This window comes from Enhydra lutris, unplaced genomic scaffold (genome assembly GCF_002288905.1).
Source record: "Enhydra lutris kenyoni isolate GAN:26980312 unplaced genomic scaffold, ASM228890v2 scaffoldscaffold17, whole genome shotgun sequence".
In the NCBI taxonomy this organism is placed as follows: domain Eukaryota; kingdom Metazoa; phylum Chordata; class Mammalia; order Carnivora; family Mustelidae; genus Enhydra; species Enhydra lutris.
The window spans coordinates 49,788,377-49,815,947 of record NW_019154101.1 but is presented as its reverse complement, the minus strand read 5'-3'; the positions used below and the strand labels follow the sequence as shown (position 1 = coordinate 49,815,947).

General features: G+C 38.9%; 1 protein-coding gene across 1 annotated transcript in view; it reads left to right on the top strand.

Annotated features, from left to right (window-relative positions):
- Window positions 1–20,714, top strand: part of LOC111147548 (synaptosome associated protein 91) — a 148,688-nt gene extending 127,974 nt beyond the window's left edge. Inside the window, exons 27-30 of the mRNA XM_022503640.1 lie at window positions 13,757–13,840; window positions 14,492–14,596; window positions 18,624–18,726; window positions 20,692–20,714. Coding sequence (XP_022359348.1) covers window positions 13,757–13,840; window positions 14,492–14,596; window positions 18,624–18,716 — 282 coding nt within the window. The 3' untranslated portion in view covers window positions 18,717–18,726; window positions 20,692–20,714. The remainder of the gene's footprint in view (window positions 1–13,756; window positions 13,841–14,491; window positions 14,597–18,623; window positions 18,727–20,691) is intronic.
- Window positions 20,715–27,571: the final 6,857 nt, after the last annotated feature.

Here is a 27,571-nt window from a genome sequence, read left to right as displayed (position 1 = left end):
AAAAAAAAGAAAGAAACAATTAAAAAAAGAAAACCAATAAAGAAAAAATATAAAAAGGAAAAAAAATATATATATATTAGATAAACTAGTTTAAAAATGTTAAAAAAGGAAAGGGTAAAAGTTAAAAAAATTTAGCAGAAGAAGAAAAATAAATTGAAAAAGAAAAAAAATTAAATTAACTGCAAGGCTAAAGAATCATGGGGAGAAAGCCATGAGTTCCGTGCTTTGGTTTCTCCTCCTTTGGAATTCCGCTGCTCTCCTTGGTATTGAAAGTGCACTCCTTGGTAGGTGAACTTGGTCCTGGCTGGGCTTCTTGTTGATCATCTGGGGGAGGGGCCTGTTGTAGTGATTCTCAAGTGTCTTTGCCCCAGGCGGAGTTGCACCGCCCTTACCAGGGGCCGGGCTGAGTAATCCGCTCGGGTTTGCTTTCGGGAGCTTTTGTTCCCTGAGCGCTTTCCGTAGAGTTCCGGAGGGTGGGAATGAAGATGGCGGCCTCCCGGTCTCCGGCCCGGAGGAGCCGAGAGCCCGGGGCCCCACTCCTCAGTGCGCCCTCAGAGAACAGTGCCGATTTACTCCCGTCACCCTGCCTCTGGCCGCGCTCTGAGCTGACCGAACCTGCGACCGGTTCAAGGTAACCCCGAGCTTAGAGCTTACTCCTCGGCTCTGTCTCTGTAGCCGGCTTCCCCGTTATAATACCTGTAAGCTCTGCGACACTCAGACACCCCCGATCCTTCTGTGACCCTGCGGGACCTGAGGCCACGCTGACCCTGCGTGGGCTTCACCCCGGTTAAGCCTCTCGAGGGATGTCCCTCAGCGGAATAGACTTTTAAAAGTCCCGATTTTGTGCTCCGTTGCTCCGCCGCTTGCCGGGAGCCGGCCCCTCCCCCCGCGGTCTATCTTCCCGTCCCTTTGGATTCACTTCTCCGCCAGTCCTACCTTTCAGAAAGTGGTTGATTTTCTGTTTCTAGAGTTGCTGTTCTTCTTCTCTTCGATCTCCCGTTGGATTTGTAGGTGTTTGCAATCTTTAGATAAGCTATCTAGCTGATCTCCCGCTACCTGAAATAGTCTCAGCCTGCTACTTCTCCGCCATCTTGACTCCTCCCCGTAAATAGATTTCATTTTTGTGTACTGAATCTCAATACCATCATTCAATCTGTGAAAGAGCATATTACTGGAAATAAAGACTAATTATTTTGTGAGATTTGCAGCCACAAAAAGGACATTTCCAGGGTAGGAAAACTTGTTTTCCTGTATATGCTCCATTTTTAGCAAAAACAATGCTAGTCACTGTTCAGGCTTATTCGTAATTTCACCTTGGCTTACTCCCTGAACCTGTCTAACTCACACTCTTCTCTAAGGCTTTCTGGATGCCATCTCTCCTTATTGCCAGAATTAGTTCCTAACCATCACCCACCAACCCCAGCCAAACAAACATGCATGGAAGTGAATTAGTATAAATTAGAATATGAACACTTTAGATGCTATTAAAAATAATCATATTCGGGCACCTGGGTGGCTCAGTGGGTTAAAGCCTCTGCCTTTGGCTCAGGTCATGATCCCAGGGTCCTGGGATCGAGGCCCGCATCAGGCTCTCTGCTCGGCAGGGAGCCTGCTTCCCTTCCTCTCTCTCTGCCTGCCTCTGTGCTTACTTGTGATCTCTGTCTGTCAAATAAATAATCTTAAAAAAAATAATTATCATACTCCATAAATTAATTTAAATATTTGAATTTTAGGATTTAAAAAATTTTCTTTTAGATAACTTGATAAATAGTAATGTTTTATATATAAACAGTTTTATTACAGTTTTATAAATAAAAATAAGTTTAAACCAATGGGAAGAAGATCTTTGGAACTAAAAATTACCGCTAAACTATACTAATAGTATTAATCAAATTATAATTTATATCACAGTTTCTAGAAGAAAAAACATTCTAGGCTCAGTCTTGAGTTCTCAAAACCTCTAGTCTCCCCACCCAACCCCATGGTTGTTAGTTAGAAAGAAGGTAATTTAAGGACTAATATTCTCTGCCTTTGGTGAGTTCAGAGTCCAAAAGATTTTAATTTTAAAGCATAATTTCTAAAAAACAACAATGAGAAAACTGCCTATTGTGTCTAGGTATTTATCTCTTTAAATATTTTTTTGCATTATCTTTAAACAGTGTTTAAGAGGACCGTATTTAGCTATAAAATAAAGAGTTCCATTTTAATTTTACAAAGGATACTTAGTAAAAAAAAAACTATATATCTCTTAAACCAACCCACGCCTGGGATGAACATATAATTTATTGTCCAAACCAGGACTTATTTTGAGGGTGAAAAGGGACATAATTATTACTCTAGATTTCAAGCCTTTACCTGTAGCTGGGGGCCCAGATAAATGCAGAGACCATAGGCAAATGGTTCTCTGTCTTGGGGGCTGCACTCCATTCTCAGAAACAGAAACATTTGAGAGCTACTATCTTGTTGGGGACCGGGTGGGGAGAAATTCAATAAATGTAAATAGAATCCCTAAAGAAAGGGTTTCTTTAGAACTGATCTTATAAATCTCTGAATACCGCATATTGACATTAAATTGCACAATTTATATTATCATTACCAAATTAACGGAACTAATTTTCCTATTCTCTTCTATGCAAAATTAGAGAGGCACCATGTGTTCTGAGCTTATACTTTAGTAGTCCTCATCAGCAGGAAAAAGCTTTAATAGTTTTTTAACAGGTTGATTTCGGAACAGTCATGGTGGTAAGTGCTAAAGGTCTAAGGTAGGCCAGAGGAGGAAAGAGTGGTGAGAATATAGGCACTTGGTAGATCAGCTGTAGGATTAAAACAAAAAGTGGCTGAGAGCCTGAAGTGAAGGTGAAAAGGAAAACAAAAAAGAAAATTTCAAGTAGAATCCACACAACTGGCGATCATTGTGAATGATGCCAGAAGACAGTAGTTGTCCAGGTTTCTTTACTGGACAGTTCACTGAACAATGCAGCCATTTAACCAGGAAGCAGACAAGGGAGAACTACTTTACTCACTCTGCCCCTCTGAATTAGTTTCAGAATATAGGTGAGGTTCAGTGGGGTGGAATCCAGAGCCGATGACCAAGAAAGAATTCTTGAGACATCTTTGGTGCAATGTGGTGGTTTATTAAAGCACAGGAACAGTACCCACAGGTAGAAAAAGAGTTGCTGCACTGGGATTGTGAGGGGTGGCAAGTTATATACTATGGAGCTGGGGAAGGTGAGGAAAAAGGGAGGTTTCAAAAGAACTTTCATATGCTAAAGAGGACCTACAAGATACCATTGTCAAGGTTTTTCCCTCTAGCAAGGTATTAACTTTAAGATAGTTGGGAGATTCCTAAAGAATGTCACAAATGTCCCACCCAGGAGTGGGGGTGGGGGAAGGTTGCAGGGTGTCAGCCTTTTGCTTTGTCCTCAGCCAGCCTTCTGTTCCCTCATGACCTCCTCCCTCTCTCTTTCTCTCTCTCTCAAAAAACAAAACAGAAAAAAAATAGTGCTAAGTTGGAGAGCTTATTTAGTCTACACATCTCCTGCGATCCAGACTTTAACCATACAATGTTGGGAATTCATCAAATACTTAACAGCTGTTTTGCTTCTTCAAGACAACAAAGCCACTAATTGTCTGATTGGCAGACACCATCACTAAAAATAAGATTAATATTCTCATTTTTTTTAAAACTCCAAAACTCCTTATTTTTTATTTATGAAGCAGAAGACTTTGAGTTGTTTGTAATTAAACTCCGAAAAGTAATAGACAGTACGCTTTAGCATAAAGAATCCACAACAGCTGTGCAAAGAGAAACTAGAACAACAGAAATAATTTATCAGGAGGGCAGAGTTACTGTACTTCTGTTTCTTTTATTTTCCTTGACATTTTAGGCAACAAGATGAAGGCAGTCAAATGCAGAGTTATTTTACCTTTATGAAGATAAACTCTTAGATGCAGCCTGTGTAAATTCCCTGCCCTTTATCCCATTTACTGCGCAGCTCTTTAACAAAGCTCTGGCTTTGCTTTTACTGAAGAAATTATTCTGACTTAATTATGTAAGAAGGCCTCTGGCTTCTTCCCTCCAGTTATTTCTTTCATAAAAGGTCTCTTCCACTTTCCTATTCCTTAAAAAACGTTTGAGTCTCTTTTTCTAAGACTATTCAAGAAAAAGAAGAGAGACAACTGAAAAAAAAAAGAAAAAAAACTTATGCCTCAGAAGCAGCAAAGCAGCGTTTCCATATTTCCTGGTAGTCTGTAGACATCTCCTTTCAAGTAGGAGATGAAAGGGCAGATGTAGGGCTGAACGTCCTTCTGCTGCCTTTTAAAGTTTGTACTGGTAGACAAGAGCTGAGGTTCCTCTTCCCAGTTTGTTTCAAATTCCCCTCAGTTGCTGCTTGGAGGTTCAGCTCTAGAATTTGCCAGAGCACAGAACTAAAGTTAGATCTGAGCATCGTAACAGGACTTGAACCCTTGAAATACATCTGCTGGCAGGGCTCTGTCGTCATGGCCATCAAGAACCCTGTGTCTCAGCGGTGGCTACTTCTTCCTGTTTTCCAGTGCACAGGAGACCTCTTAAGTTTTCATCAAACGGGGAAGATACTTGCAATTCAGAAATAAATACATTTGGCAAGAGACCACAGAATCCACAATTCTTTCCCTAAAAACAACTAATATTTATATGCCTATGGATGAAACATTCAGTTGAACATTGAAAAAGAAAATAAAATAACCTGAGGAGTAAATTTAGAGTTAATCTATGTAAGCCCAATAGCAAACTTAGACTATCTTTAAATTATTTGGCCCATTTATTTGCTCAGGAATTTCCAATAAGTTCATTTTATTTTGATAACTAATAAAAAACCTTTTTTCTTTCATAGGATGAAGTTTTAATGATAACAGTTCTGATAAATAATACAATATCACTGTATGATGCAATCTTGGTAAGGGACAGGATTCTGGGTCTGGTGAATAGTCTGCCACCTAATGTGTTGAAATGATGAGTAAAGAGTGACTCTGAAAATACAAGACCTATAGTGTAGGTGAGGAAAAATGACTTCCCCTCTAACTTTCTGAATTCTTGGCTGAGACTCCTGTAATAAAAGACCAGTTAGCAAGAGAAAAACAGAAGTTTATTAACATGTATTGTTATGCCCCAATAATGGGTCCGTGATTAAAGGAGCGAGACTGATATAAAGCGAAGGTCAAGCAAAGTTTTATTTCGCGCCAAGCATCAAGAATCTAACCAAAAGAGGACGCACCTCTTACAAGAGAGGGTGACCCTTCTCTGCTTCACAGACTAGCTTTTAAGGGCAAAGGCCATGAGGTCGGGCCTGGCCACGCACAGGTGGCCAATGAGATTGTAACACACACAGGAAACTCCACAGTGATGCTAGGTGACCACTTGAGTTACAGTTTACCCTAGTAGACATTTGAACCAGCCTATTACACCTTGATTGGGAATTGGCGCCCAAAGGGCGGGGCCCATACTCCTTGGTAACCAGGGAGACAGTATGCATCCCCCCACTGATCAGATGTCTCCACCTGGCCTGACCCACCTTTGGAAGGCAGCTATGCTCACCACTATACCACCAATGCCCGCTACTGACCCACCTTTGTATCTGGGCTCTGTTACCTGAAGCTGGTTTCCGGGACTTGTCTCCAAGTAAATCCCCTGGGGGAAGGGGAGCAGGGACAGTTTCTAAATAGGTCCTTACAGTATACCTCATGTATAGGGGCTACCCAGGGAAAAATGAGTAATTCCCCAAGGTAGCCTAAGCCACTGGCTTCAACACCATCTGCTTCTGAAGACAAAAGCAAGCAAGCTGTTGGGTGGCCAGGCTGGGGGGAAGTTACCAGGAAAGGCAGGGTAATCTAAAGGTAAGATTTGTTGTGTAGATTTCAAGCAGTGTCTTGTCCATTGATAAGATCTTCCTGTGATATAGTTGACCTTCTCTTCCTGGTACAGTGGGAGAGACCCTGACAGACAGATGGACATTTCCTTTGTAATGTAAATGTCCCTTACAGAAGTTCTGTACTCTACTCTGTTTTCAGAACTTCGACTGCATCTCCTGCTTCTCAAGTATTGCAGTATTTTCTTTTTTTTTTATTTTTTTGAGATAAAATTTACAAAAACCCTAAATTCGCCATCTTCACAATTTTAAAGTGTACAGGTTAGTGATTTTTCAGTATATTTGCAATGTTGTAAAACCATCACTATTATCTAATTCCGCGGTATCTCCACCACCCCAAAAAGAAACACAGCCCCTCTTCAATTTCCTCCTCTCCCTCTCCCCTGGCACCTAATAATTTACTCCATTCCTATAGATCTGTCTATTCTGGGTATTTCCATATCAGCGGACTCCTATAGTATGGAGGGTTTTGTGCCCGGCTTCTTTCACTTAGCACAAGGTTTTCAAGGTTATCCATTTTGTAGCCGGTATCAGTACTTTCGTGCCTTTTTATGGCTGAGTAATCCATGGTTTGGATAGACCACATTCATCAACTGATGGGCATTTGTGTCATTTCCACCTTTTGGCTAGTAAGAAAAGTACTTCTTTATTTGTATAGAAGGTTGTGTGTGAATATATGTCCTCAGTTCTCTTGGGCATATACCTAAGAATGGAATTGCTGGTTCATGAGTAACCCTCTGTTGAGCTTTCTGAGGAACTGCTAGACCTTCCCACAGCCACTTCCTTTTACATTCCCACCAGCAATATGTAAGGTTTCATTTAGGGTCTTGATAGGCATTTCCTTAATGACAAATGATGTTGAGCACTTTTTCATGTGCTTCTTGGCCATTAGTACCTTTTTTTTTTTTTTTTTTTTTTAGAAATGTCTTCGCATCCTTTGCCCATTTTATGATTGGGTTGTCTTCTTATTGTTGAGTTCTAAGATATCTTTTTGTACTCTGGATACTAGATACTTATTAAATATATGATTCACAAATATTTTCTCGCATTCTATGAGTTGTCTTTTTATTTTCTTGACAGTGTCCTTTGATAAATTTGATGAACCTTGATAAACTCCAGCTTACCTATTTCTGTTTTTATTCCTTGTGCTCTTGGTGTCATATGTAAGAAACCGTTACCTAATCCACAGTCTTGAAGATTTACACTTATGTTTTTTCCTAAGAGTTGTATAGTTTTATCTCTTACATTAGCCCTTTCACTATTTTAGACCCATTTTCATATATGATGTTGACATAGTGTCCATATTCATTATTTTGCGTGTGGAAATCCAGTTTTCCAAAAAACACTTACTAAAAAAAAATGTTCTTCATTTATTAGTTTTGGTATCCTTGTCAAAAATCAGTAGACCGTAGGTGTCTGGATTTATTTCCAGACTCTCTATTCTGTTGTATTGATTTATATGTCTGTCCTTATGCCAGTACCATCACTGTTTTGATGTAGCTTTGTAGTAAATTTTGAATGCAGGAAGTGTAAGTCCTCCAAATTTGTTCTTCTTTTTCAAGATTGTTTTGGCTATTCTGGATCTCTTGCATTTCCATATAAACTTTAGGTTCCAATTGTCCATTTTTCCAAAAGAAGCAATTGAAATTTTGATAGAGGTTGCACTAACTCTGTAAAGAAACTAAGAAAAATTGCCATCTTAATCTTAAATTGTCTAATCCTTGGACACAGGATGTCTATTTATCTAAGTTGTTTTTGATTTCAACAGTGCTTTAACAAATTGTCTAACAATGTTTCAACAAGTCTTGTCCTTTTTTTTAAAGTTTATTTATATATTTATTTTTAGTAATCTCTGTACCCAATGTGGGGCTTAAACTCCCAACTCTGACGTCAAGAGTTGTACACTCTTCCAACTTAGCCAGCCAGATGCCCCAAGTCTTGTATTTCTTTTCTTAAATTTATTTCTAAGTATTTTATCTTTAGCGCTACTGTAAATGAATTGCCTTTGTAATTGTATTTTTTAATTGTTCATTGATAGTGGACAGTGAACTGAGTTTTTTATATTGATGTTATATCATACAACTTTTTGAACTTATTTATTAGTTCTGGTGTTTTCTTTTGTATATAAATTACTAAGGATTTTCTATATATAAGGTGATGTCATCTACAAGTAGAGATTGTTTATTTTTTCTTTCTCAATGCTCTTTCTTTCTTTCCTACCTGATTGCCACAATTAGAACTTCCAGTACATCTTTGTCGTCTTAAGGAGAAAGCTTTTAGTCATTCACTGTTAAGTATAATGATAGCCGTGCATTCTTTGCAGATGCCTCTGTTCAAGTTGAGGGATTTCCCTTATAATATTAGTGTGTTGAGTGATGTTTGTTTGTCTTTTTGCTTGTTTTGTCATGAAAGGGTGTTGGATTTTGTCAAATGCTTTTTCTGCCTCTAGTAACATGACTATGTAGGGTGTTTTCCTTACATTCTGTTAATATGATGTATTACTTTGAGCAAACCTTACATTTCTGGGATAAATCTCACTTACTTATGGTATATAATTCTTTTAGTATGCTGTTGGATTTGGTATGCTAGTATTTTGTCAAGAATTTTTGCATCAGGGTTCATAAAGGATATTGGTCGGTAGTCTTCTTCTAATGTCCTTATCTAGCTTTGGTGTCGGGGCAATACTGCCATCAAAGAATAATTAAAAAGTGTTCTGCCAGTTTTTTTTTTTTTCTTTTTTGTATGCTTGAGAAGGATTGATGTTAATCCTTCATTTTACATTTAATAGGATTCACCAGTGAAGCCATCTGGTTCTGGGCTTTTCTGTGGTGGAATTTTTTTATTGTTGACTATATTGCCTATACTGCACTTTTTTTTATACCTAGAATTTTGTACTTCCTGATCCCCTTCATCTATTTTGCTCATCCCCACTCACCTCCCCTCTGGCAACTACCAGTTATACATATGTAAGAATCTGTGTTTTTGTTTATTTATTTGTTTTTATTTTATTTTTTTTAAGATTTTATTTATTTACTTGAGAGAGAGAGAGTGAGAGACAGAGCATGAGAGGGGAGAGAGTCAGAGGGAGAAGCAGACTCCCTGCTGAGCAGGGAGCCCGATGTGGGACTTGATCCCAGGACTCCAGGATCATGACCTGAGCCAAAGGCAGTCACTCAACAAACCGAGACATCCTGGTGCCCCTTTGGTTTATTTTTAGATTCCACATTTAAGTGAAATCATATGGTATTTGTCTTTCTCTGTCTGATTTATTTCACTTAGCAGATACCCTCTAGGTCCATCCATGTTGTCACAGATGGCAAGATCTTTCTTTTTTATGGCTGAGTAACATTCCATTTCATATATATTCCACATCTTTTTTTCAAGATTTTATTTATTTATTTGACAGAGATCACAAGTAGGCAGAGAGGCAGGCAGAGAGAGAGGAGGGGAAAGCAGGTTCCTCACTGAGCAGAGAGCCTGATGCAGGGCTCGATCCCAGGACCCTGGAATCATGACCTGAGTTGAAGGCAGAGGCTTAACCCACTGAGCCACCCAGGCACCCCCATCTTTTTTTTTAATGGATGCTTAGGTTGTTCCATATCTTAGCTATTATAAATAATACTGTAATAAACATAGGGGTGTATGTATCTTTTTGAATGAATGTTTTCATTTTCTTGGTAAATAGTGGAATCACTGGATCATATTTTTTTTAAGATTTTATTTATTCTTTTGACTCTTAATATTTCTACTTTTAATTTTCGGAGGAACCTCCATACTGTTTTCCACAGTGGTTGCCCCCATTTACATTCCCACCAACAGCATGTGAGGGTTCTCTTTTCTCCACATCCTCACCAACACTTGTTATTTCTTGTCTTTTTGATATTAGCCATTCTGACAGGTATCAGGTGACATCTCATTATGGTTTTAATTTGAATTTTCCTGATAGTAAATGATGTCAAGCATCTTTTCCTGTGTCCACCGTCTATAGGTCTTCTTTGGTAAAATGTCTATTCAGGTCCTTTGCCCGTTTTTTAATCAGATTGGGGTTTTGGCTGTTGAATTATGTATGTTCTTTATATATTTTGTATTAAGCCCTCATTGGATATGTTATTTACAAATATCTTCTCTCATTCACCGGGTTGCCTTTTTGTTTTGTTGATTTTGATTTGATATCCTTTGCTGTGTAAAAGGTTTTTATTTTGTTGTAGTCTCAAGTTTATTTTTGCTTTTGTTTCGCTTGCCTAAATAGACATATCCATAAATATGTTCCTAAGGCCAATATCCAAGAGATTGCACCTATGCTTTCTTTTAGGAGTTTTATGGTCTCAGGTCTCACATTTAGGTCATTAGTCCATTTGAGTTTATTTCTGCAAATGATATAGGACAGTGGTGCAGTTTCATTCTTTTGGCTGTAGCTGTCCAGTTTTCCCAACACCATTTATTGAAAACGCTGTCTTTTCCCCCGTTGTATATTCTTGCCTCCTTTGTCATAGATGAATTGACCACATCGGCATGGGTTTATTTCTGGGCTCTCTATTCTGTTCCATTGATCTATGTATATCTGTTTTTGTGCCAGGGCCATACTGTTGGTATGGAATTATGAAATCTGGAATTATGGTACTTCCAGCCTTTTCTTATTTCTCAAGATTGCTTTGTGTATTTGAGGTCTTTTGTAGTTCCATACAAATTTTAGTGCTTTGTGCTCTAGTTCTATGAAAAATACTATTAGTTGTTTTGGTTTTTTTTAATAGGAATTGCATTGAATCTATAGATGGGTTTGAGTATTATGGACATTTTAATAACATTAGTCCTTCCAATCCATGAGCAAGGTCTATCTGTTTATATCATCTTCAATTTCTTTCATCAATTTTATTGTTTTCAGAGTACAGATCTTTCACTTCCTTGGTTAAATTTATTCCTAGGTATTTTATTTTTTCTGGTATAGTTGTTTTCTTAACTTCTCTTTCTGCTACTTCATTATTAGTTTAGAGAAATGCAGCAGATCTCTGTATATTGTTTGTATCCTGTGACTTTGCCAAATTCTCTTATCAGTTCTAATGGTGTTTTGGTGGGGTCTTTAGGGTTTTCTATATACAGTGCCATTGGTGAGAGTTTTTCTGCAAATGGTGAGAGTTTTGCTTCTCCCTTACCAATCTGAACACCTTTTATTTCTTTTTCTGTCTGGTTGCTGCAGTTAGGATATTCAGTACTAGTTGAATAAAAGTGGTGAGAGTGGACATTCTTGTCTTATTTCTGATCTTAGAGAAAAAGCCTTCAGTTTTTCACCATTTAGTATGATGTTAGCTGTGGGTTTTTCATATATGGCCTTTATTATTTATATGTATATATGTATATGATGTATATTCCCTCTAACTTTGTTGAGAGTTTTTATCATCAACAGATACTGTATTTTATCAAATGCTTTTTCTACAGCTGTTGAAATTATCATATGGTTCAGGGCTTTTTTGATTGCTGATGGAAGTTTTTTGGTTTCTGACACAGTCTTTTTCTTTAGCTTGGAGAAATTTGACTATTTAGACTTGTTATGACTTCTTCAATTAGTTTTTATTGTCTCTGCTCCCGTATTTATTATTTCCTTCTTCTCCTTACTTTGCGTTTAGTTTCTTTTTTTCCAGTTTCCTCAATGTGGAAATTTAGGTCATTGATTTTAGATCTTTCTCCTGCATCTGGGCCGTATGTTCTTGTTTCTTTGTATGCCTCAGAATTTTTCGTTGAAACCTAGACATTATGAATCTTATCATGTGGCAACTCTAGAAATCAGATTCTGTCTCTTCCCCACAGATTTGTTGTGGTTACTTTGTTGTAGTTGTTGTTGTTGAGTGACCACTCTGAACTAGTTCTGTAGTGTCTGTTCTTTATTATGTGTGACTATTAAAGTCTCTGCTCCTTGAGCTAAGGGGTCGGCTAAGGATTAGAAAGCTATTACTGAAATTCCTTGAATCAGAAAATCTCCCAGTCCTTGCAGAGAGGGGCTTTGAGTTGGGGCATGTCTGCAGAGTCAACCAGGCAGTTTGCTGCTCTGCCTTAGCGATCACAGTCACTGATTGCTTGGTCAAAGCCTCAAGGTCAGCTAGAGGCCTTCTCATTTCTTTCCTGAGCACGCACAGAACCCTGGGCCATGTGCATGAGCTTCTGAACTCCCAGGAGTATGTCTGCACTTTTTACACCCTTAATCCCCCAAACATCTCCTTCTCCAGACTTCCTCCAAGCTTTTTGTTTAGTCTACTATTTGCCCTGTTATCCGTTGCTTCAGACAGCAACAATTAAAACATTTGCCTGTAAATGTTTTCCACAACAACTTCAGCACCAGGTACATTCCCAGTTTGGTGAGACAAAGACAAGCCTTTGAGCCAGTCTTTCCAGGGAGCCACCCAGAGAGACAAAATAAATAAATATATTCTGCTCCCTCTGGTACTATTACTGAGAATGTAAGCTGTTATTTTCAAGACAACAGCTGAGCTGGAGAACAGTGGATGAAACAGGGTAAGTTAAGATGCCACAAAGCTCACTATTCTTGCCAACATCCAGCTGGTTTTCTTGAATAAGTACTTTCCTGGTTGCTGCAAGCTTTTAGTTAGCTTTGAGTTCTAAGATAGTTGATTCTCATAGTTGTTGCCTGTTTTTCCACTGACTGTACAGATTGGGGAGAGTTTCAGAGTTCCTTACTTCACCATTTTTGCTGACATCACTATAGTATTTTCTTTTTTTTCATTAGGATTTTGCTTTAATGATTAAGTTTAAGGAATTGCAGTAGGGTTAGTTTTTTTGGGGTTTTTTTTTTTAAAGGTTTTATTTATTTATTTGTCAGAAAGAGAGCGTATAAGCAGGGGGAGTGGCAGGCAGAGGGGAGAGGGAGAAGCAGACTCCCGCTGAGCAGGGAGCCCAATGTGGGACTTGATCCCAGGACCCTGGGATCATGAGCTGAGCAGAAAGCAGATGCTTAACCGACTGTGCCTACCAAGCATCCTGGGTTAGTGTTCTAAACATAAGGGAAATATTCGGGGGCCTTGTTGTGTGACTGAAAACTATAAAACCTGTACCTGAAATGGGATATTTGTGCTTTTTATGTGTAGTCTTCTAAATGCTTCCTAAAACTTAGAATTAATTTTGACCCTTGTGCAAATATATAGCAGTCAAAAAGTCAGAGAGAAGTATAACAGAAAAAGAGAATCTAAAAATGTGGAAAAGGAGGGGTGCAAGGGGCACCTGGGTGGCTCAGTTGTTTGAGTGTCCGACTCTTGATTTCAGCTCAGGTGTGGTTGTAGGATCAAGCCCCATGGTGCTGGGCATGGAGCCTGCTGAAGATTCTCTCTCCTTCTCCCTCTGCCCTTCCCCAACTCGTAAAACACACACACACACACACACACACACACACAATGCGAGGCAAATGGAAACCAAACATTGGTAGATGAATGAAGGCACATTCTTCATATGTCTACCCCAGTGTCTGTAGGAGCATATAACGAGAGGAAAAGACAAGCTTGGAGAAATTTGACTCATTTACAGTGAGGGTAGAGGAGAAGCTTATAAGGAGGTAGAGAGGAAGCCCAGTGCTGTCAGTAGGCTGCAAGCCAGGGAGCGAGTGACAACACCACAGCTGTGAACATCAAGTCAGCAACCTTGTTCATAGCACTGGCATGGTGCTAGAGCCATTTTTTAAAATTTAAAACTGAAATATGGTATTTCTTTACATAGCCATACATATTTAAAGGGGCATGCATTTTAAAATTATATTCTGTCATTTTAAAACCAAATTATGTTGGTTCTTTTTGTTTGTTTTTGGGTGTGTGTGTGTGTGTGTGTGTGTGTTTTGTGGGTTTTTTTGGTAGCAAGGAGCTGTACCTCCAGCCAGTTCCGTTCCTCCTGTTGCCGGGGCCCCATCTGTTGGACAGCCTGGAGCAGGGTTTGGAATGGTGAGTGACAACCTGCGCTAGAAATTGTAACTGACATTTCTGAGGCCTTTGCCAAATCCCAGATTAACAAATACAGCTACAGAATATAATTCTTCCCCAAATGCAGTAATGTAAAATTTAAAAAATAAAGTCATCTATGTTAGACATTAAAAAGTCTGCACATTACATGATAAAGTCAGCTATAAAATACTTAAATTCTGTCATCAAAATGATTTCTGTAGTATATAATTTTGTCATTTTTGGAGTAGTATTTACCAAACACATTCTTAGCTCAATCATCAAAAGCAACTCTTAATCACTATACTAGGACTTTTCATTTATCACTTTTATCACTACCAAATTTTAGAATCAGTTTCCATAAATAAACAAGGTTTTACCTCCTCAGAATCATGCTCACAGAAGACAAATAATCACCAGCAAAGCATGGTTGGGAGAAGGCTGATAGGTGGTCAGCCAGACTTCTACTGTACCACCAGAGATGGTGATTCTCTGCCATCTGTCAGCCTCACAGCACCCATTGTTCAAAATTACAAGTTATACTTTCTCACAGACCTGCATTCCTCACAAATTTTCAGAAACATCAAAGACTTCAGTGTCCGGGCATTCCCATAGTGGATTCCACTCATGCTGTGAACCGCTCTTCCTTTGCAGCCTCCTGCTGGGACAGGCATGCCCATGATGCCTCAGCAGCCAGTCATGTTTGCCCAGCCCATGATGAGGCCACCCTTCGGAGCTGCGGCTGTACCTGGCACACAGGTCAGTTTTTTAATGTCCTTAAAATAATAACATTATAGGTATAAAACTGCCATGTGGCAAACTGTTTAAAAATGTTTTTACCTGATATAATCCTCCTATCTGTTACTTCAGAAGGAAAGAGGGAACATGGAAGACAGATTACCAATAGTGTGAGGTTCAGAGGAAAATGATAGCAATAACTCACTCTCCTAAGTCCCTCCATCCTTCTCCTACTTAATTCAGAATAGTTCCTGAGGACAGCTAGACGTTTGAAGTATCTGTGCATTCAGTCCAGAGAAATGAGTACTTTTGACCCATAGTTTTATCATGTGTTCCCAGAACCTTGTAGCCAAATTCAAGGTTAGGGACACTGTCCTCCAGGCTGCCCACTGTGCCCAAGAACTGTGAAGCTAACAGCAACGAGTTTGCCAAATGGCAGAGTCTAAGGGAGCAGTCCCTACAAGACTCTGCGCACCTCAGACAACAGCCACAAGTCTGGGAGTCCCGACGGCTACCCCTTCACTTCAGACCAGCTGCCTACAGATTTGCAGGTTCTCAATAGCCTACGACAACTTACAGAACTCAGGAAGGCATGAAATTTATTACAGTTTTATTAGAGTGAAAGGATACAAATTATATCTAGCCAAAAGAAGAGAGGTGCAGGGTGAAGTCTGGAACTGGGAGGGTTCCAAGCAGGAAAGTTCTTTGTCTTCAAGGATGTGTTACTCACCTGGCATCCATGTGTAACAATACAGATGCAGTGTTGCCAACCCAGGAAACTCACCTGCACTTCAGCGTGCAGAGTTTTTATTGATGTTTCCTTATGTAGGAATGATTGACTGAATTATTGCCCGTGTGGTTGAACTCAACCTCCAGCTCCCCAGGGTCTCTCCAAGTCAGGCTGATACCACTTGGCCCCAAGATTTAACACTCTCATTACATTGTTGGTCTTTCTGGTGGGCTAGTCCCCACCCTGAGGCCTCTTGTTAGCATAAACCATCAGGTGGTTCCAGGAACCCACCCTGAATAACAAAGACATTCCTATCACTCAGGAAGTTCTGAGGGTTTAGAGGTTATCTACCAGGATCCAGGACAAACTTCTCTTAAGATGAGGCTGAATTTCTTACTATGAAGAGGGTAAAACATACACTCTGTTGAACTGTTTTGCTGCTTATAGTGATAGTCATGCCCATGAGTAACCAGTTCTTGATTCCTCTTGTAAATTGCCTAGCCAAAAACTGTTTTAAGGTGGAGGTGTAGGTAGAACCAAAGAGGTTTTTATCATAAGAAACTGACATGGATGGAGTCAAAACACCACGTTATGATTTTACTAGGACCATGCCCAGCAAACCAAAACAAAAAACTCAAATATATTACAATGGTATCAGTAAATGGTTTCACTTCTGAAATATTTTTTGTGAAGATTTATTTTTTTATTTTGAGAGGGGAGGGGAGGAGAAGGGGTAGAGGGAAAGAATCTCAGACTCCCTGCTGTGCAGGACTCGATCTCACAACCCAGAGATCATGATCTGAGCGGAAATCAAGAGTCTGCTGCTCCACTGACTGAGCCACCCAGGGACCCACTTCTGTGGTATTTTTTACTCACCAAATGGGTGTTTATATTGTTATCCACAGGATTCCTACTTTAAACTTTCTGAGTTTTGCTTCCTTTAATCATCTCCAAAATCTATTGTCTGCCTCTTCCCAAATCTTACTTTGGCTTCTTTACATTAACCCTTCGAAAGCCACAGTGACCAGAAGAGACAATGGTAGGTGTTCAAAGAGATAGATTTAGAATGTGAGAAACCCTAGCCTTCAAGGCTATACTCAAAGCACTGGCTTCATGAGAAATTTTCTAGTCTCCTCTGAGACTAATGAACCCTGCCTTTTATTGTTTCTGAGGGGGGTGAGGAAGGTTTGGGGGATAATCATGGGGGTTAAATTTAATCTAGATATACTTAAAATTCTAAGGATCTCATTTACTATGAATGTTTCCTTGATGGTTAAATAAATCTATGATTATTTAAGAGCTTTTTGAAAAAAGGCTGGACATTTCTATTTTTATTAATTTAGAAGAATAATATTAAGGTTTTTAAAATCTTACTGTATTTTGTGCACTAAGAGCTTTAGGAATAAATTAACACAATTTTATTAAAGTAGCTATTTTCCTTGTATGATATTAGTGTTATGTAGCATCAGTTTACTTAATTCAAAGAATGAAAATGAAACATAGATAATATGATGAAAACAGTGTGTTAAACATTTAATTGAATTTATCATGATTTAGGAAATGGTATGCCATATTTATAAAAGTTTTAGATTACATGGGGCGCCTGGGTGGCTCAGTCAGTTAAGCATTTGACTCTTGATTTGGGTTCAGGTCTTGATCTCAGGGTTGTGAGATCAAGCCCTGTGTCAGGTCAGACTCCACACTGGGTGTGGAGCCTGCTTAAGATTCTCTATTGCCCTCTCTCTTTGTCCCTCCCTCCCTCTCTAAACAAGACAAAACAAAACAAAACTTAAAGTTTTGTATTTCCTATATTAGAGAAGCAGCAGAGGTGACTATACTAAATAGTAAAATAAATAGGACTTTATAACTTCAGAATACAAAATACTGTTGTACTGTTTACCATTACTGATGCCTAGACTAGTCCACTACATCTCAGTTGATTGGTATCATCCTTAATGATGTTGTCATCTCACCAAATGATTAATGATGAATCAACTCTTAAGTTTCTTTTTTTTAAGATTTTGTTTATTTGTCGGGGTGGGGGGGGAGCACGAGCAGGGGGAGTAGCAGACAGAGGGAGAAGCAGTCTCCTCGCTGAGCAGGGAGTCCAGTGTGGGGTCCCAGAACCTTGGGATCATGGCCTGAGCCAGAGGCAGACACTTAACAGACTGAGCCACCCAGGCATCCCTCAATTCTTTAGTTTCTTACCTTCCAAACCACTTTAACCCTTGCATTTATCTTTTCTGATCTTTCTATAAAGAATGATTCCTATTTTTAAAAATGGAAATTTGATTGATAGGTAGTACAGTCAGTAGTTTCTGGACATGGGAACAAATCTAAAAATCTTTCTCGAGCTCTGTTTGCTGAACCAATAAAAACGTACATTGGTACCCCCATAATCCCACATTTCTGGGATTTCTATAAGGTATAAGCATAGGAGAGGAATAGATGCAAAAGATCTGTGTCAATTATTACTCTATACAGATCACATGACCTTTTTCAAGCCATCATTGCCTAACACTCTTGCAGAAGCCTGTTTCCAAAGCTTATGTCTGTCACACAATGAAATAACTTAAGTATTAATTAAACAGAAACAAGGTAAGTTAATTCTTTGCTGCTTTTGCCAGCAAGTGTAATATGGTTCTTTCCTATAACATTTAGTAATTAGTCTTCTTTGTGAGCTGGACAGGAAATATTGGAATTTAGTGACATTCACACCTGGGAAACTCTATCCCATTTGAAATAAACAGTGCCTCCAAACTTGACCAGTTTTCACTTAAAACACTTCATGTAAAATTCACTATATTTAGCTAATAATTTAAAGTAATTTCTTAAGTGATTTTCTGTAAGTTATTTTCTTTCAAAAGTTTTTCCCTCAAACTCACTCTCGCTATAAGGAAGAGTCATTAGAATTTCTTTATTAGTTTAATAGTACTAATAACTCAAAGTAAAAATGCTTTTGTGTAGAGCAATTGATTGTTGTGTTATTGTACTCTATATTCATAATATCTGAATATGACTAGTTTGATACATCGTCCCTAATTCGTATCCATATGGTTGTGCCAGAGTCCTCAAATATTACTTTGGCTAGATCTGATGTCGAAGAATTTCAAGAAAGCCAAAGATCATTTAAAGTGTACTTTATGAAACCAAAATTAAACAACACTATCGCTGAGTAGAACAAAGTAGATTTTGTAAACCTTTAGCCATCTCATCTTCTGCATGTTTGTTTTCTGTGGTATGTGCTCTGCCTAATGCTTACCTGTCTCTCTGTTTGATTTCTGTTTCTGCTGTCTTGGGCTGGCTTTTCTGCACTAGCTTTCTCCAAGCCCTACACCTGCCACTCAGAGTCCCAAGAAACCTCCAGCAAAGGACCCATTAGCGGATCTTAACATCAAGGATTTCTTGTAAACAATTTAAGGTATCTAATATTGAGCTTTTCCTGTGGGCTTGTAATAATGACGTTGCAATGCTTAGCTTTTTCAGGTATGGTATTTGTACTTCTATGCTTTGAACACATGTATGTAATAATAATAATAATTTGAGTTGTTCATGCTTTTTAAATCAGTACTAAAAGCCATCAATGAATTATCAATAAATTTTTTTAAATCTTGATTAATTTATAAAACTAAGAGGGAGAAAAGCCTCCAAGTTGTTCTAAGAAGCACAAACATTTTACTGATAAAGCAAAAAGTTGCCCAAGCTAATCGGTAAATTAGGAAATTACCACTGTATTACCTGATGACAGGAATTTATAGAAAGCTAACATCTATTACACTGCATTTAGAAACCATCTAAAAATATATTTGGCTGCAAAACTGTATTTTTTATTTGTTTATCCTTACTTGGCCTCATCAAATAAAGATCAGATTGTTATGCTTTGCAACTTCTGCACTCAAGCAGAGTTTTAAATTTCTAACATTCTAGTTCGAAATTTCTAATATGATTTATGACGCGACTAATAAGTGATTTGGAAGGAAACTGTTAAAGGAAAACAGTTTACTGCTAACTCCAGTCCCTAACACAGTGGGTAGATTCTGAACAAGTACTTGCAGAAAGTGGATAAATAGTAATAATGCAGCTTTTCCTTCACACGGTACTTTTCATACCCACTTCCTCGTCATGAGCTCCTTCGTTCTTCTCAATGGGAAATCAAGCTCTGTGACATAAACTAGGGAGATACTTCTTGTCTCCTTTTCACAGCTAAAGGAACTGATCCTTGGCATTGAGTGCTTTGCTCAACGTCACATATAGAAGAGAGGAGTAAGACTGTCAAAGTTTTGGGACCACTGTCCAATATAATTTTTTTATAATTTTTAATTTTTTATTAACATATAATGTTAATAAATAAATATATTGCCTGGGGGAATATAATTTTTATTATGCATCTTACAACCTATATGTTGTAAGATGTATATGTATATATTTTAACTTTCTGTAATGCATACTAAGATTTTTGTGGATTCCTACTTGATGATTTTTTTTTTCTTATACAAGGTTAATGAGTTTTTCATTTTGAGGTTCTGACATCTCAGTCAAGTAATTCCTCCTTGTGCCTGACTTTTCTATTCCCTTTTGGGTCCGACTGGGCTGGTATAGGCATAAGTGAGACAGGGAGCTCTTCTTAGGTATTACAGGTTCAGAACTGACTAAGGGTACTGCCAGGAGCAGCCCTTTATCCACCTCTGGTTCAGTAAATACTGCTCTCGTCTGTGCTCAGAGCTCTGATAAGCGCTTGAAACAGAGATGCTTGAGATGGCTCCTGCCCTCAGAGGTTCCCAGTCAAAAGGGAGACACAGACTCATTTATGAAAAAGAGTTCCCCACGTGCCTAAGCCTTCACCCCAGGCAGATTCCCTGGCAGAGAGGACTGGTGAAGCAGGGACTGGTGTTCCTGGGGACGGGAGGAGGAGCTGTGATGTTTACAAAGGCGTGGAGTCTCCAAGGTCATCCCCCTCCTTCTCTTCTGTTACTTGTTCAATCGCTGAGTGACTCACTGAACACCATAACTGAAAACAAAAGAAGCCAAAAATAATGAAAATTGCTGCCACCACATTTCCACCCCTGCCTTTTTAAAAAGGTGATCTGTTCTTGTTTAATAGTAGATGTCTCACTCCTGAGATTTCTAGTAATATCTATATTTCAAAATTTTGCCGATAGAATTTTTATCTAAAAAAACTGTACGTTAAGAGTTTTCCTAAAAACTTCTTCCCGTCTGAAACTTTAAGCAAAGAATCGTGACAAGTATATAAATGTGCATTTGTTATAAAGAAACCTTTTGCATGAAGACTCTTCGTAGTAATTATGAGGTAAAATTGCAAGCAAGGTATTATGTTTGAGGAATGTGTAATGTTGTTTTCTAATTCAAGCGCTTTTTATCTTTACAGCTGCAATTTTTGTGACTGAATAGGAAAAAAATAATGAGTTTGGAGACTTCAAGTAAAATTGATGCTCAGAGTTTCAAAGTGAGCCACCAGTACCAAACCCAATGCTTACTCGTAACTTCTCTTCCAAAATGTGTAGCACAGCTGTGAAAGTGAACATTAGGAATGTGTACTACCTTAGCTGTTATCCCTACTCTCAAAATTGTAGTGTATTTGGGTTATTTGTGTGTTGTACGATGTAAAAACAATGAATGGATGTTTCTGATGCCTTTAGTGCTTTTCTGGACCTCGCCCATGGACGGATGACGCAGCTGTTGTATGGTGAGCCATTTGGAAAGACGTGTCTGTGTTTTTGAGGGTTTGATGTACATATGACTTTTGGACAAACCTAAACTCTTCCCATAAATTCTCTTTTTCCCTGTATCTCTGTTACATAGTGTGATAATATCAAATAGTAAGGAAAACACTCTTAAATATACAAAACTTTTTCGGTGTGGAGTACATTTTTCCAATCACAGGAACTTCAACTGTTGTGAGAAATGTTTATTTTTGTGGCACTGTATATGTTCAGAAATTTTGTTTTAAAAAAAATATAAGGGTTAACGTCCATCATAAATATTTCTCCTTGAATCTACCTTATCAAGAATGAAAAAAAATCATATGGAAAGAATTCCATATTTAGTCACTACTATCTTCAAATGTATATTTTGATTATATTTGACAGGTTTTGCATCTAAATTGACCTATTTATTCATTCTTGATTAAATGCACTGAAAAGCAAAGGGTCCATTTCTATCCCGTCCGTGAAAATGCAATTAGAGATGTGCTATTCAAATGATGATAAAGGCACCCCAAGGTATATGTGTAATTTAAAGATTACTGCAAATATTTTTATTTTATTGTGGGTTTTATGTACATCTGTTAATTTAGTATTTCTTTGTGTCTTCTGTAGACTAGTGTTCTTCCATCCCTCAACTGAGCTCAAAGTAGGTTTTGTTGTACCATTGTGATTAGAATTTAAACTAATTCAGAGAATTGTATCCTTTACTGTACATACTGTATTCTTTAATTTTTAATTTGTTGTCATACTGTCTGTGCTGATGGCTTGGCTTAAGATTTTGATGCATAAATGAGGTCACTGTTGATCAGTGTTGCTAGTGGCTTGGCAGCTTTTTGTAAAAACGTATTGGGTTGGAAAGGTGTTTGCCGATTTTTCAAATTATTTAATAGATGTCTGGTACCATTTAAAAGTGGTTGTATCTGAATTTACTGTGGGGATAACATACACTGTAATGGGGAAAAATGACCTGAAACCAATTTCAAAATGGCATTTCTTTCTATTTCAGTTTAAAAACCCAGTGCATGTACGCCCTCTGAGATGCAATAAACACCTTGAACAAAGAAAATGCAAATATAATCTTTCTCTTTTCGGTTATTTTTTAGAGAAAATGTCTGTTTCAAAGGACACACAGCATATACAAAATATTGAAAACTTAGAAACAGTCACAGTGAGAAATGCTGTTCATGCCAACGTAGTTCTGATTATTTTACAATAAATGAAAAACAAGGGGGAGAAAAGAACATTTCAATCAGCTGTCTTTAAACTTGGGACTCCGTGGCTGCCGCCATATTTCAAAAAAGAAAAGGATCAACTTTCTTTTAAATTCTGCAAGTCTTATAATAGTTTTCTAAGAATTCTCCATGAAAGTTGAAGGATTCCAAGACTTGATAGTTTACACACACACACTTGTCTGCCCATAAACTCAGATGTAAAAATCTAGAAAACTGGCTGACTTTATGCCCATAACTCAATTGTGACAATGACTCAAAAGGTAGTCCGCTCTCAAAGAGAAGTGTTTCTCAGCCACAGGCATATCCTTATTTCTAAAACTTTCTTGCCCTTATCTAACTAGGATTTGTATCTCGAGAACTAACTTTCAGAAGCTAGTATCTGGTTATGTATTATGATTTTTGTAGATTACATTTTGGTCATGTACTACTCTGTATGCATTTGTGATAGAAATGTGTTTGAGACTTTAAGTTTTCAGTTTAATATTGGATTTTTAATCAGCTTTTTCTCCTCATTGAATGGCCCACAGGGTATAAATTCCTAATAGGTGAAACTGCAAGAGCATTGTTTTTAAATCGGACGCTCAAGCCTCGGTGGCAGTGAGGTTCTTGGTGGCCCTTGTACAATTGTCATATAGATGAGATGCTGAATGAGTTGCTCTGGGTACTTAAAAAATGAATCTGAATTATTTTCAACATGGGTCCAGGTTAGCCACGATGTCCTTCTGCATGTGAGCCTGCCTTTCTTGCCTCACCTCTGCGTGCATGAGGCTGTGGGCACGTGCACACGGTTCTCTACATCGCCACACCAGTCCTGAGGCAAGGGGACACCAAGCACTTAGCTGGCTCTCACAGGGCCCTCTGCCTGACATGACCTGCCCAAGTCCAGCAGTCCAGCTCAATCCCACTTGTCTGTCATGACTCCTCATCTCACTCTTATCAGCCCTTAAGGCAGTTAACATATCTTATAATCATCTGTGACTATGGCATCTGCTCTGGCCAGTTGTGAGCTCAAAGGCAGGAAACATTGCCAGTTCACATCCTCAGGGACTAGCACTTCCGTGGGGGCTGGGTTAAGTGTCTGCAGGATGAATACCAGTACAGTAGTTCTGAGAGGTGTCCCTTACCTGGACACTGCTGAGCTAGTACCATATTTCTAACTACTGAAGAATAACTCTCCTATGGACATTTATTGTCAAGTGTTAGTAGAGTTTTAATAGCTGTCAGCTCATTCTAATAGAACTAACATCCATTAAAAAGTCTTGAGCTGAAGATTTTGAGTCACTTTTTATTTGGTATAATGATAGCAAGTGATTCCTCCATATTAAAATGTCTCCTTTGTTCTCTTTTATGTTATTTGTTATACTTAAAAAAGAAGAAAAAGAAGAAGAAGAAAGGCCAAAGACTTTTTCAGAGGAGTCATGGGGTTTGCAAGAGGAGGAAAGGAATACACATAAAAAGAAATGGAAAGTCACCGAAAAATAAATAGTGTGAAAGCCTCCTTCTGCCTCTTAGGTAGATACCTTTAATAATATAGCCCCACATTTTTGTTGGTGGAAGAGGGGCATGCTCTGCCAGCAGTGATGATCATAGTGTTTCTTGTATGGAAGTCCTGGTTCAAAATAAAAATCAGTGTCATCTTGGTGGATAAGTCACATTGGTTTCTGTTTTCGAGGCAACAGGTTTTGTGGTAGTTTCTTGTGGATCCTCTTGGGCTTTAAGAAAATTTCAGTTTCAGCCTTGCTGACAGAAAATTTCACTACCACACGCATTATCTGGATCCCCTCTGTGAGAGGAAATGTGAGGGAGCCGTGTTGGGGAGTTAGTGACAAGGTCATTAACCGGAACTAAACCCTCAGAGCTGCAGCCCTGCATCATCTGAGTTCATTTCCGTACATGTGTGTCCAAACAATTCTGAAGCCTAAAGGGATTCTGGAATGGACTCTGTAGTAGGTAACTCTGCATCTCCTTTACAAACTCTGGTTTCACTGCACCTTTGCACTTTCTATTGAGGCCCTCAAAAAGCTCTCGTTTATATGGGTTGTCTGTGTCAATGCTTCTGATGTTAGAAATTAAAATAGAGAAACCTTCAAATGTCTTTAATTCATTTAAAAATAAAAATATTAAGGGCCACTTGGGTGGCTCCGTCCATTGAGCATCTGACTCTTGAATTCGGCTCAGGTCATGATCTCAGGGTCGTGAGATCAAGCCCTCCATTGGGCTCCACACTAACCAGTGAGTCAACATCAGATTCTCTCTCCTCTGTGCCCCCACCTCCCATTTGCTCACTCTGGTCTCGATCAAAACTAAAAAACTGCAACTCACAATTCAACACAGAGCTGGGGGAAGAGTGTGTCAGCTGGGAAAGGGTGTCCAGGCAGGGCACAACACCCACCAGAGTTCCACTCAGTCTCCTAGAGACTCCTTCTTAGAGTTTCCAATACCTGATGATACTTTTTAAGAACCTAAATGGAAGTTGCTGACATGATAATGCTTTATAATGGAGTTAAGTCTGTCTACCTGGAGATCAAAAAGTTTAATAAATATACTTTGTTTGACAGTGATTTCAAAAAAAAAAATTATTTAGTGATGACTGGAGATGGAAGATACTGTCGAAGTTAAATATAACCAGAAGGAACATGACATGGGCAGGTGGTAGCCATCAGGGCTGTGAGAGTGAGATGATTTTGATTAATCACCTATGGCTGCGAGAGACCTGAGCCTGAAGCGGAAGCCAGGCCTGCAGACGGCAGCACCCAGAAGGGTCAGGACACAGAAGGGTCCTACCCAGCCAGGCGAGGGGGAGATAATCATCTTTTCATGATGGTGTCCTCTGCCGTTAGCCCAATCTTGAGTACTAGATTCATCTCCACACATCCAAACATCCCATGGCTCATTGCTCTCTTTCAGAGAACATCTCTGGGGTAAGTCAACTAACTGCATAATTTATAATTGTCTTAGTAAAACCTAAACAGGAAGTAAATTTTACAGCCTGAAAAGACTTATAAGTATATCCCAAGGAAATTTGGAATTTTTTTTTTTTAAACTCTGCTATTTTGGGCCAGCTGGATTTGGCACTCTATTGAAAATGGGAAATGGAGCTGTGACTATGTATGCAATATTTTAAATGTAAATTGAGGGCCAGATTTTTAGAACACCTATCCCTTCTCAAGGAAAAACAAAACCGTGGCTTCAAAGCCAAATTAAAAGGACCACTTAGGGGCACCTGGGTGGCTCAGTGGGTTAAAGCCTCTGCCTTCAGCTCAGGTCATGATCCCAGGGTTCTGGGATTGAGCCCTGCATCAGGTTCTCTGCTCAGCAGGGAGCCTGCTTCCCCCTCTCTCTCTGCCTGCCTCTTTGTGATCTCTGTCAAATAAGTAAATAAAATCTTAAAAAATAAAAAATAAAAGGACCATTTAGTTTTTAGAACAGAGACAAAGGTGTGGTTGCTATGTGATTGACTTCAGAGTAAAATAGAGTCAAATGGCTTACTGGGTGGCTATGTGTTAACTAAGGGTTAGTTCACTAAGAAAACCACATGTTTGTTTCATAACTCTCTTGGCATTGCATTCTTTGTGTATGGATGTTATCAACCTTACTGATAGTCTACAAAAATGTTAAACATACATGTCTAAAAGTGAACTCATTAATCTTTTTCCTCAAGCCTAGTTTTTCTGTCCTGCTTGCTGGTCTTACCATCTACCTAGTCTCCCAAGTCTCCACTTCCATGACACGACACCCTTGATTCTCTCCTGCCTTCAGAGGGCTACTAAATATACTGAGCATTCTGCTCTCAGAGAGTCTCCCACCTTGCGCTCTCCTGCCATTCCCACTACCACTTACTTAGCACAGCAGCTCCAGTGGCCTCTTCCCTGGGCTCTTTGTCTCTAGTCTAATCCCTACCCAAACCCACCTGATTCCAGCCTTAAAGGTACTGCCAGGTTTCCTTCACAAAATACCCATCTGATCACATTTCTCTAACTTAAAAACCTGCATTAATTCCTGGCCAACTAGGTTAAAGTCAAAACTCTCTAACATTGCATTCAAGTCCAGAAATCTTTTCAAGGCTCAAAGTCTAGCTTGGTAACCTCATTTCTTGCCATTCCCCACCAGTAGGAGGTGCTAATCTCCTATAGCAACAATCCTTAAATACTCACTGTAGCCTCAACACACCACTTCCATACATTTGCACAGGCTGTTTCCCCTCCCATGGATGCCCTCCTCTCCCCACAAATCCCCACTGATAGGTTGGCAAACTTCAACTTATCCTTCAAAATCCAACCTATGTGTCACATACTCTAAGAAACCTTTCTTGTTTCATATGTGCCTACCCTGAGAGAGTCAATCCTTTTAAATGTGTTCCTTCAGCACCTTATACGAAAACCTTTTCCACACTACTTTTTAAAATATATGTCTGACTTCCTTAGTATGTTATGAATTCTTTGAGGAAGGGTAGAATCTAGGACTTCACTCTATATCCTATGTGCCTAAGGTTGGACTCAATCAAAGATTGTTGAATTATATTAAATTGATTTAACCTACATTGTGAAGTGGATTATAAATAAAAATTATATAGTATCTGATTTTCAGGAGGTATGTAAACTTGGATTTTGTCACAGATTGTAAAATGATCGCATACGTTCAAGTTTTGTAAATTTGACTCATTTCTTACCATCATAAAACAGTATTATAACAATGTTGTTGCTAAAATATATTTCCACTTTATAAAAATACTGAAAAGAATACTATCTATGTATTTGATAGCTTACAACCACTTTTTCCCCCCAAAGATTTTATCTATTTGACAGAGAGAGAGCACAAGCAGAAGGAGCAACAGGCCGAGGGAGAAGGAGAAGCAGACTCTCCACGGAGCCGGGAGCAAGATGTGGGGCTTCATCCCAGCATCCCAGATCATGATCTGAGCTGAAGGCAGATGCTCAACCAACAGAGCCACCCAGGCGCCCCTACCACCACTTTCATTACCAGAATCCTTGTGGTAGCTTACAGAACATGTATAAAGGCAGGTAAAGCTGAGAAAACATTTAACCTGTAAGAAAAAGACAAACATCCTCATTATGCACAAAGGGAGAGCTGTGGAAGGTGGAAGAACAATTCCTTTAGGAAACACTTTTATGACCGTGGTTCCCACACCTGGATGATCATCAGTGCTTGGAGAGCTTTATCAAATATAAATCTCTGGGCCTCACTCTGGGGGATTCCAGGGTAAATCTTAGGGAGGCCGTGGAAACAGGCTTTCTAAAATAATTCCCTTGAGCATTCCAATGAGCAGCCAAACTTGGAAACCACTAAGCTA